Raw genomic sequence first — 12,264 nt, 5'->3', positions numbered from 1 at the left:
AGAAATGGGACTTGGAAGCTAACGGAACTGCCTCCAGGACGTAAACCCATTGACCTGAAATGGATTTACATGATTAAGAGAGATGCAAATGGGAAGATTGTCAAGCATAAGGCCAGAATTGTTGCCAAGGGATATGTACAGAAACAGGGCGTTGATTTTGATGAAGTTTTTGCACCAGTTACTCGTATCGAGACAATAAGGCTACTGCTTGCTCTTGCTGCAAAGGGTAATTGGGAGGTGCACCACCTTGATGTTAAAACGGCCTTTTTAAATGGTGAAATCAGGGAAGAGGTTTATGTCAGGCAACCTGAAGGATTCGTTAAGCCAGGCAAGGAACATCTGGTTTACAAACTTGTTAAAGCCCTGTATGGCCTTCGTCAGGCACCAAGAGCATGGTACGCAAAGTTAAATAAATGTCTAGAAGAACTGGGTTTTGTCAGATGTGCATACGAGCAAGCTGTTTACACCAAAAGTGTGGGAAATGAAGCTTTGGTAATTGGCGTTTACGTAGATGACATTCTAGTGACTGGAGCAAGTTTGGCAGCCATCACAGAATTTAAAAAGCAAATGGCTCAAGTCTTTGATATGAGCGACTTAGGCAAGCTAAGCTACTACCTTGGTATAGAAGTTGAGCAGGGAAAAGGCTACATCTGTTTAAAACAGACTGGTTATGCGAAGAAAATACTTAATAAAGCTGGTATGTTGCACTGCAATCCAACTAAGGTTCCTATGCATCCCAAGGAAGTCATAAGCAAGGACGAGGGAGGTACATAAGTAAATCCCACTGAGTTCAAAAGTGTAATTGGTGGCCTGAGATATCTCGTCAATACCAGACCAGACTTGGCGTATGCGGTGGGCATTGTGAGCAGGTTCATGGAAAGGCCAACTATACTACACCAAGCTGTAGCAAAACGCATACTTCGTTATGTGAAAGGGACTCTCGAGTTTGGCCTGATGTATTTGCACAATAAGGAGAATGAGGTGTTGATCGGATACTCAGATAGTGACCTGGCCGGCAACGTGGAAGATAGGAGAAGCACAGGAGGCATGGTGTTCTACCTAAATAATAGTTTGATAACGTGGGCGTCTCAAAAACAAAGATGCGTTGCACTTTCTTCGTGCGAAGCCGAGTTCATGGCTGCGACTGCTGCAGCATGCCAGGCAGTTTGGTTAAAAAGGTTGTTGTCTCAGATTGCAAAAATTAATGTTGGTCCAGTTACTTTGTTCATTGATAATCAGTCTGCGATTGATTTGGCTAAAAATCCGGTATTCCATGGTCGTAGCAAACATATAGATATCCGGTATCACTACATACGCGAGTGTGTGGAGAATGGAGAGATCGAGGTTAAGCACGTAAGAACGGAAGAACACGTGCAGATTCACTTACTAAACCACTGGCTGCTGTTAAGTTTGAGTTTATGAGGAATTTGCTTGGAGTCTACAATTGTGCTCAGACATGTTCAAATTAAGGGGGAATCTGTTGGGATTTAATTTGAACAAAAGAACTGTTGCTGTGTTTGTGCGAGTCTTTAGCTACTGGCAGTTGTGGCAATCCAGCATGGAGATAATGTAGGAGTGCTGCAGAATAAATATGTTAGTGATGTAGTTTGTTCAGGACTTTCTGTTTAGATCCTAATTTGTAGGAGTCAATTATTAATCTTTGTTGTTTAAGTCTATATAATGTAACCGTAGTAGTAATAAAAGAAGCAGTTCAGCATTATCTTTGTTTTCTCCAGTTTATATAAACACACAGCTATATATATATTGTATACGATTCATAACAGACCTTCATTGACAACATATTAAAAACGACTATCAAAACAACAAATCTTATTGTGCACATGTTACTTCCGAAAATCTTGCTTATGGAGTTGGAATTTGCTGTCTTCAAGTACCATGACACATCAACTCTTTGTTCATTGATTTTTAAATTTAATAAAACTCGTGGACGAGTTTCTTTCAAAGGTGAGGAGAATGACGCCAAATGAAGAATTAACATTAGTTTGTATTTATTTTATATTATTAATCATCGTAAAAATCCGTGCGAGGCACATGTCAGTTTATATACTAGAATAATTTCTCAAACAAACTTATACATGTATTAAAATAATTTTGCAATTAAAAACACGGTAAAGAACAATATTTCAAATTTACCTTAATTTTTTATAGTAAATTTTTAGATTTTGTTTTCATTTTGATAAGAGCATGTACATATGTAAACACGTGTGATTATTTTAACGAAGTAATAGTATATTTATTAGATATAAAATTGGATATATATACAAGAATATATGGTGAAAATATGATACAATCTATTAGGATTATGTTAAAAAATCAATATTGGGATTTCCTTATTATTTCTCTTTAAACATAAAGTCTATAATTACATATATGAGTTAATTATACAATATGTATATATTTACAAATAAGATCTTGATCAGCACCACGCACGACGAACATTGGGATTTCATTATTATTTCTCTTTAAACATAAAGTCTATAATTACATATATGAGTTAATTATACAAAATGCATATATTTACAAATAAGATCTTGATCAACACCACGCACGACGAACAAACATAACTTAAAACTAAATATTATTTTTAAATATGTTTTACCACATGATAATTATATATGTATAATTAAGTTAATAAAATTATTAAAGATATACTAATAATTGATTTCAGTTAATATTCAATTACTTATTCCAACTAATTTATAATTATCGGAATATATAATTGATTCCCGATTTCTACAAAATTACATATTCTAAATTATTTAAGTTAATATTTTAATTATTTTGTAAATGTAATTTGTGATTGATTAATTAATAATTGTGTGAGCATTTTTACAATTAGGTCTAATTTAATTAATTTGAAAATTTTCAAACCATCCAATGAAAAATAAATTAATAACCCAACTACACTAATCGTTTCGTTTTTCGATTTGTGTTGGGCTGAGTCAGCTTAAATTACTTCAATGAGTTTAGTAAATGTAAATATTAACGTACACATAATAATTAAAAGAGTTATAATTTTTAATTTATTTTTAATATTCAGTTTTGAGTAACAATATAATTTATTATATTGTAACTAATATTCACACGCATAATATGTAATTATAAATAGAAGTAAAATATATTATAGTCAGACATAATATATAAATACATATTAAACAATCAAACAAAAGTTGAAATATAAATCTAGTTGGGTTGGATAAAAAAAACATCAAATGCCTAACCAACCCCTTAAGTTTAATTTTTATTTTTTAATCCAACCCCTATCTAATTTTTAAGTTGTTTAATCTACCAAAAGAGGGTCGGTTTGATTCGCTCAACCGAGATTGTAGCTAAATACATAGTTATACATAAAATTGGAAAATCTAAACAAAATTGAGTCATATAAATAATATAAACTAATATTTTATTTACTTAAAAGTTCAAAGAAAAAAATTGCTTATGAGTGAAATCGTGAATTAACTAATAAGATTTTTTAAAACAAACTTAATATTCAATGTACCACAATAGTATTTACATGAAATTTTAAGAAATAGGTCGGTGATTCGATACTTTCCTAATACAAATTTATCTATTTTGCATAAATAAAAAAGAGATGAAAATTTTGCAAATTTTAAATATACAAGGAATATTAGTTAACTTCATAGCCATTTTATTCACTTTATTTGCCCTTAAATTTAAATTTATTTCTTGTTATGTTATTAATTGTGATAATTTTTTTTATGCCTATATCACCACTCAAAAACTCAACTCATTTTTAACTATACCAATTTTAAATTATATATATTAATAGTAAAATAATTTAATTTAATTATTCGAAATTCGATATGATCTTCAACACGTCTATATCTGTTTCATATATTTGAAATAATTTTGTAATTGAATATTTTTAAATTAGATTTAATATGTAACCCAATAATCTATCCCTAACCAAGATTTTCATTAACATAATACAAAACCTTCTTCTCCGGACGTGGTACTTTTTAATTAATTAGTAAAAAAATTAAATATAACGTGGGGTACTTGCAAATACACGTTTATCTTATTTTTAACTCTTATCCTGCATCAATAACCATGAAATTTGGGTATCTAATTTTTAACAAGGCACACATTTGTGAATGGTGTATCCCAGTTTTTTTGTGAAACCTATTTTTAGTGGAGTATTCAATACAAATGTAAATTTGTGATATCCATTTGTTATATTATACAAATGGGACATGTTGAACAAAACAAGAGAATTGCAGAAAGAAAAATGGAATATAATAAGAAAGCTGCAACTGCTATATTTTACTAAATAAATCAATGCCTACATATACAGGCTACAATACTAACTAGAATGAGAAAAACCAGGGACTAGTTATACACCAAGTCCACTAACTTATTTTTCGTAACAATACTGCTAACTAATTGACCAAGTAATACCTGAAATGTAGGAAACCAGATCAGTCCACCTGTTGGTGTTGTAATTTAACATTCCCCCTCAACACCAACAATCTTATTCTTCATTATACCTAGTTCACCACCTAAATATTCAAACTTCCCGCTGTTTAGACTTTTTGTGAATATTTCGGCTATTTGATCATCCGTTCTGTTAGATATATTTGTGATGTCATGGCTAATATGATTTGTGTTTAGTTTTTCAGATCTTATTTAAACAGGACAAATCAGTACTTAACTGGAAATCAGTACTTATACTGATGTCAGGACTTAAGATATCAGAACTTAAGTTATCAGAGCTTAAGTTATCAGAACTTAAGATTTTGAATGATATGTCAATGTATTATTATAGGAAATATGAGAGTTGCCTTTATTATTATTATTATTATTATTATTATTATTATTATTATGATCATCATCATCATCATCATCATCATCATCATCATCATCATCATCATCATCATCATCATCATCATCATCATCATCATCATCATCATCATCATAATCATCATCATCATCTAAATAGAGAAAGCTCCCTTATTAAATTAGTTTCGGTTATTGTTTATCAGGGATTGGCTTTGAAGCTTATACCTCCATTATTGAATGAGATGAGAATTTTGAGACTATCTTATCAGTTGGCATGTTAATGTAGGCCACTTCTATTGATAATTTATTGGTATAACATATCTTAGCTGCTTTTTGTAGATTATATTATAAACACCCTTTTGGGTGTAAATTTATATTGCATTTCTTCTTCAATCCACTAAATCAAAGTGTGTTTTTGGGAGAAGCTATGAAAACGGAGAGGAAATAAATAATTTAACATTGTTAGGATTTTATTTATTTATTTATTTATGTATCTATTGATATATGTGAATCTGGTTTGCAGTTACCGGAGTTTGGGATAATAACATGCCTAGTAAAATAATCATGTTTGTTATTGAAACAACTAGTACTGATTATTATAAATGACCAATATTATGCTTTCCTTTCTTATTTCCCTTTCACGATCACATTTTCCCTGACAAAACGATTAATACTCTAAAACACTTTGTACTCAGATAACATCTTGTCTAATGGTAAGTATAATAAAGAATGATATAATAAAGAGGAATGTACTAATATCTATCTCGAAAACTGGTTACTAGTATAACAAATAGTTAAACATCAGTTATAGTTGACAAGTGAGAGAGAAAAATAATAAAGATTAAAGTCTATAAGGCTTGAAAGTATTGACTTGATCAGCTGTATCAATTTGGTATAAAGTATATACTGATATCCGAAAATTATTTTTTGTGTTTATATGTTAGAAATGTGATAGAAATTATTTTGTTTGTTTTTATGTTAAAAATGTGATTGATTAGTTATACAACACTTCTTTTCACTACAAATTTGTATTATACTTATATACATGAAAATTATTTATTTTATTACTTCTGTGTGAATTTGAACTGAACCATAAAAATATAATAATTAAAGTATGACATGAGTATATACAATTTTTTTAATAAGAGGTACGAATGGTTTAACTACACATGCATGCTTAATACATACATTTTTTCAGTTGGATTTTTTTAATATTAATATTGTAAATCTATTTAGTGGATGTAAATATTAGTATTAATGTAATATATGGTATATGTCATCAAATTGTGTGATAAATTATCATTGATATAATGTGATGAAAATCAATAAAATTGATGACAAACAACAATCTTTTTGTAATAATAAACTCTATAACCATTAAAATGGATTGTCAATTATTTATAAATAAGAGAAAATAGCCAATATACTCATTTTGGTTATAACTTTATCAGATATACATGTTGTCGGTTTATTGTCTTAATAAATACCCACCTAAAGCGCTAACCATAATAGCGTATTTATTTTATTTTATTATATGCAAAAATATGTACTCATCTCTCCACTCAACCTCATCTCCTTACTTTTTTCGTCATAGCCGCCTCTAACGAACTCTCTCCGGGTGCTTCATCCTCTCTTCTCTTTCTTATCCATATTTATGCTTATACTTGATAACCTCTTCTTTACGAGTCATTGAATGAACTTAGAGTCATTGAATGAACTTAGTCAATTAACATCTCAATTAGCACCATTAATTCTCCACTGTCTTCAGTCGATGTTATTCTTTTTAATATTCTCTTATACTCATAGCTTTGTTGGATAATTTAAGGAATCAAATGATAATTTACACAAACTTATTGGAATAGATATAAACCTTGTGTCATATCTTGTATACATATTTACCCCATCCTAGAGTACCATTCGACATTTCACGTGTACACTGTTATCTCTAATATATCAAAATTATACGGGATCCTGTTTAGCGTGTTGTTGATTTTCGCATATTATAGTTGATTCGAAATCTAATTTTGCGTGACACGGAGATATGTTATTTGGTGTGACGTGTTTAGTTGATGCGACACTTGATTTTTCGTTATTTTCCCTGCATTTTAGTCGCCTCCATCTCGAATTCAGCAATTTGGACCGCCCTTTTTCTATTTTAATTATATAGGGCCATCACCCATAAAATAACATGATTTGTAATCAAGTTTCTCACATATAATTATTTTATATATTATTATTATATATAGACTTACTATTCAAATAAAAATCTAATTCAAATTAGAATTTTTTTCTCTCTTAGTAAAATAAAAAATTAAAAATATTAATATTTATTCTTACTTGCCGTTCATAATTCACTTGTTTATATTATTAATTTGATAATTAATAATGTTTGAACTAATATTCAGAATTTAAATTTAGATCAAAGATAAATACAATATTATTTTATACCATAAAATATAATCATTACCTAAAATATTACTCATATATATGTACATTAATGTATATGTGTGTGTATGTATGTATGCATTTATTTATGTATGTATATATGCATGTATGTATAAGTGTGTATATATTAATAAATGTATGCATGCACATATTTTTAATCACTATATATTAATGAGTTATAGATAGATATTTATATTAATTATGAAACATTAATAGATTTTATAAATGAATGATGGGATGAGAGAAATATTAATGTAATATTTTTAAATATATATATTTATGAATACATATATTTAGTGATGTATTAATAAGTATTAATGCAACATTAATAACGATGTATTAATGTTTGAAAAATATTTACAAAATATTAAAGAAAGTATTAATGATTAAAGTTTTCTATATAGTAATTAGTTAAAATAAATATAGGCATTGAAAACATAATAATGAATGAGTACCAAAAGAATATATTATGAATATTAACTAAAGTATTTATGATTAAATTTATTCAGGGAACCTGTATTGTTGTATTATATATAATAGATGTCTTGACAACTAGATTAACACACGTCTTTTATGGCATTATGTAAAATTATTTATGTTATACAACGTGAGACCAATTATGCGCTCAATGTAATATTGATATTAAAAAGTATTGTTGACATGTCTAAAAATAAAATATTTAATGTGTGAAATTAAATTTACACTTTCAATTTTGTGCCAAACACTTGAGTTATGAAATTTTAATAAAACAGGCAAAAAGAGAATTGAACCATATAAATTTGATTTAAAACCAAAACCAGGCAGATAAAAATCGAACATATTAAATGGTTAAATTATGGTTTCAGGTTGCCGCCGAACCAATAAAATCGAGCCCAATTGATTATTAATGTAATTTCAATTTCTATAGTAATATATATATATATATATATATATGTATAAGAATAAATTAGCCACCATAAATATAATTTGGGTACCTATCTTGTACTTTTAGTATAATCTACAATAAATAACAACATCTATGTATAATTGTTAATATTTTTTAAGTTTGTTTTAAATATTGTCTCTACTCAGTATCTACGCTAAATTACGACATCACTGACGGTCCTCTGGAAACATACCAGATAACGAAATTATTGTTATAATCTTTTAAGATTGCAGTAGTATATATCCATCAACCATTGACTTTTACATATCATTTTAATAATTATTTTTTCTTACATTAAAAAAGTACTATATTTGAGATTTAGAGGTACTAATATTTTTAACTAGGATTTTTTGTCCGCTTCACATGGTGCGAGTTAAAATTCTTTTATAAATCGTATTTTGATTAATTTTTGATAGTTTATGTGCATACTGCCATAAAAAATAAGCATATATTTTTTGAATAGTATAATGCATGTATATTTGTCTAATTGTAAATCTTATTCCGAGATATTTTTTAAAGAGTTAACTGGGAATGGAATATAGAAGAGAGCAATGTCAAATGAGGCATAAATGAGCACATTCACTTCAACTCATAAACCATTTTTTCAAAACAATTATTAGTCAAAAGCAACATTCCATGGTCTCTATCTCTCCAGAACAGATAAAACTGCTTTAGTTGTGACTAAAACTTAACTAAATTCATATTAATGTATTATTTAACTCGATAGTCAAAACTCAAAAGTAATAAATTACCAACACCTTAATGTCTTACATAGTTTAATCGGCACACACCCTTTATATTTCCCTTTGTATAATTCCAAACGCAATTTACAAAAATATAGTCTAATGATGACTATTATCTATCTCAAACACATCATTGCAAAATAGATATTAAATTCCTAGTTATTCCTAGTCTGAGGCCGTAGCCAACTAATATAATGAAAAAAATTACATTAATAACTTCACTACAAAATAGATATTAGATTCCAGATCAGCCAAAATGCAGACTTATTCCACAAACTTTCCTTCAGGTACAACATGTTAAAAATAAATAATATATTTTTAACTATTAAAATAATAGAATTGTGTGGGAGTCTCTAGAATAATCTTGGTACATGTATTAGTATTTTTCTATGTTCAATGTATTGGTGTAGGTACATGTAATCTCTAGATACATGTATCTTGGTCAAGTGATGTCTATTGGAGTCTAAGAGTTATCTAGATCTTTCTATGGAGTCCTATATAAAGCCTTGTACCAAGTCATTTGTAATCAAGTAATTTTTCAAGTAATACATTTCTTCTCCTAAATTGTCTTGTGTGAGTTTGAGTGAGATCCTTTCTTCCAACAAAGTGGTATCAGAGCCAAAGGTTCTACTTCTACTTGTCTTCAAAGAAGGCTTGTGTGGTGTAAAGAATAAGGAGATCATGGCAAATGGAATGTCTCAATGGCAAATGCCAAAGTTCACCAAAGATAATTATGAGAATTTGTGCATTCGTATGAAGGCGATCCTTGGAGCAAATGATGTGTGGGAAATTGTGGAGAAAGGATTGGAGGTGCCCGAAAATGAAGCAAATTTGAATCAAGTTCAACAAGATCAACTTCAAGCCCAAAGAAAGAAGGATCAAAAGGCGATCATGATCATTCATCAATGTTTGGATGATTCTATGTTACAAAAAGTGGCTTCCGCAACAACGTCAAAGAAAGTTTGGGATACTCTCAAATCTTCTTTTAGTGGCGATGCTAAAGTAAAGAGAGTTCGGCTACAAACACTTCGTGGCGAATTTGAGGCTTTGCGAATGAAGGAATCCGAATCAATCTCGGATTATTTTTCAAGGGTCTTGACTGTTGTCAATCAAATGAAAAGCAATGGAGAAGAGGTAAGTGATGTTCGTGTTATTGAAAAAGTTCTTCGTTCACTTAACTCTAAATTTGATTACAAAGTTGTGGCAATTGAGGAGTCTAAAGATATAGATGAAATGACTATTGGTGAGCTTATGAGATCATTACAAGCCCATGAAGAAAAAATGTTAAAGAAGGAGCCAATTGAACAAGCCTTACAATCAAAGTTATCTTTTAAAGATAATAATGGAAGGTATATGAGGAGCCAAAGAGGTCTTGGACAAGGACGTGGAAGAGGATTTCTATATGGACAAGGAAGAGGTCATGGCCAACAAAGGGAGGAAAGTCAAAAGTATGAAAGATTGTACGAGAAAAGAAATTCAAGAGGCCGTGGAAGAGGAAGAGTTACACCAAGGTATGGCAAGTCAAATGTTAAATGCTATAATTGTCAAAAATTTGGTCATTATGCTTCCGAGTGTCACGCTTCAAAAAATCAAGGGGAGGAGAAATCTAATTTTGTTGAAGATAAAGGCAATGCTGATGAGCCCACTTTGCTTCTAGCACATAAATGAGAAGTAAATTGTGAAGATAATTTGTGGTATCTTGATAGCGGCACAAGTTATCATATGTGTGGCAATAAAAATTTATTCGTGGATCTTGATGAGAAAGTGAATGGAAAAGTCACTTTTGGAGACTCTTCAGGAGTGCCCATCAAAGGCAAAGGTAACATCTTAATTCGCTTGAAAAATGGAGATCATAATTTTATTTCAAGTGTTTATTATGTGCCTAGCGTGAAAAATAATATCTTGAGTTTGGGGAAACTAATGGAGAAAGGCTATACCATCACCATGAAAGATGGATTTCTCAATTTGAGAGATTTTAATGATAATTTAATTGCAAAGGTGCCTATGACCAAGAATCGTATGTTTATTCTCAAAATTTAAAATGATGTTGCAAAATGTCTTAAGGCTTGTGTTGGAGATTCTTCTTGGCTTTGGCATCTTAGGTTTGGGCACTTGAACTTTGATGGACTAAATTCACTATCAAAGAAGCATATGGTGAATGGATTGCCTCACATCAACCATCCAAACCAAATTTGTGAAGGATGTCTTTTCGGAAAACAATCAAGAAAGAGCTTTCCAAAGGAATCTATGTCAAGAGCAAAGGAGCCACTTGAACTCATTCACTCCGATGTATGTGGGCCTTTTAATCCTCCATCTTTTAATAAGAATCGCTATTTCTTATTATTCATTGATGATTTTAGCCGCAAGACATGGGTGTACTTCTCAAAGAGAAGTCTCAAGTTTTTGAATGCTTCAAAAAGTTCAAAGCCCAAGTTGAAAAAGAGACCAAGTATCAAATAAAAGCCATTCGTTCGGATCGAGGAGGTGAATTCAATTCAAAGGAGTTCTTGAAATTTTGTGAAGCTCATGGTATTAGACGACCCGTAACGGTTCCAAGATCACCGTAACAAAATGGAGTCGCCGAAAGAAAAAATAGGAGCATTCTTAACATGGCTCGAAGTATGCTAAAGAGCAAGAATATGCCTAAGGAATTTTGGGCCGAAGCGGTAGATTGTGCCGTCTACTTGTCAAATAGATGTCCCACGAGAAGTGTTAAAGACATAACTCCGGAACAAGCATGGAAAGGAAAGAGACCATCTATTGCTCACTTAAGAGTTTTTAGAAGCATAGCATATGCACACGTCGATGATGAGCTAAGAACAAAGTTGGATTACAAGAGTGAAAAGAATGTGTTTATTGGATATGATGCAAGAGCAAGGGGGTACAAACTTTACAACCCCATCAATGGAAAGATTGTTATTAGTCGAGATGTTGTATTTGACGAAGAGAGCTCATGGGATTGGAGCAACACACAAGAAGATTATAATTTCTTCCCATTTGTTGATGAAGAAAGTGAAGAAAATATCACTCCTCCTACATCACCACGAGTAACAAGTGATGGACAAACTCCTTTATCTTCTTCAAGTGATGATGACGAGACACCACCAAGATATTATAGAAGTCTTGGAGAAATATACGATGAAACGGAAGAGGTTCCCGCTATTTCCGACTTAACACTTCTTTGTCTTCTAGCAGAAACCGAACCAACAAGCTTCAAAGAAGCCGTGCAAGATGAAAGGTGGAAGAAAGCAATGGACGACGAGATTGAGTCTATAAAGAAGAATGACACATGGGAGTTAGCAACATTTCCAAAAGGACAAAAAGCTATTG

The 12,264-nt window shown here is 30.7% G+C and overlaps 2 protein-coding genes across 2 annotated transcripts; both read left to right on the top strand.

Annotated features, from left to right (window-relative positions):
• Positions 1 to 873: 873 nt before the first annotated feature.
• Positions 874 to 1,629, top strand: LOC141700847 (secreted RxLR effector protein 161-like). The gene is made up of 2 exons (XM_074504528.1): positions 874 to 1,353; positions 1,534 to 1,629. Exons 1-2 carry the CDS (start codon positions 874 to 876, stop codon positions 1,627 to 1,629), a joined length of 576 nt encoding a protein of 191 aa, XP_074360629.1.
• Positions 1,630 to 9,615: 7,986 nt separating this feature from the next.
• On the top strand, positions 9,616 to 10,602 carry LOC141700846 (uncharacterized). Its single transcript, XM_074504527.1, has one exon. It carries the CDS (start codon positions 9,616 to 9,618, stop codon positions 10,600 to 10,602), a length of 987 nt encoding a protein of 328 aa, XP_074360628.1.
• The last annotated feature ends 1,662 nt before the right edge of the window (positions 10,603 to 12,264 follow it).

The sequence above is a fragment of the Apium graveolens genome, unplaced genomic scaffold (genome assembly GCF_009905375.1).
Source record: "Apium graveolens cultivar Ventura unplaced genomic scaffold, ASM990537v1 ctg2964, whole genome shotgun sequence".
NCBI lineage: Eukaryota > Viridiplantae > Streptophyta > Magnoliopsida > Apiales > Apiaceae > Apium > Apium graveolens.
This window is presented reverse-complemented; position numbering and strand designations above follow the sequence as displayed.

Coding starts and splice junctions, on each gene's coding strand:
- LOC141700847 (XM_074504528.1), top strand. CDS start 874: ATGGAAAGGCCAACTATACTACACCAAGCTGTAGCAAAACGCATACTT. Junction 1,354..1,533: donor GAGAGATCGAGGTTAAGCAC/GTAAGAACGGAA, acceptor GCGAGTCTTTAG/CTACTGGCAGTTGTGGCAAT.
- LOC141700846 (XM_074504527.1), top strand. CDS start 9,616: ATGGCAAATGGAATGTCTCAATGGCAAATGCCAAAGTTCACCAAAGAT.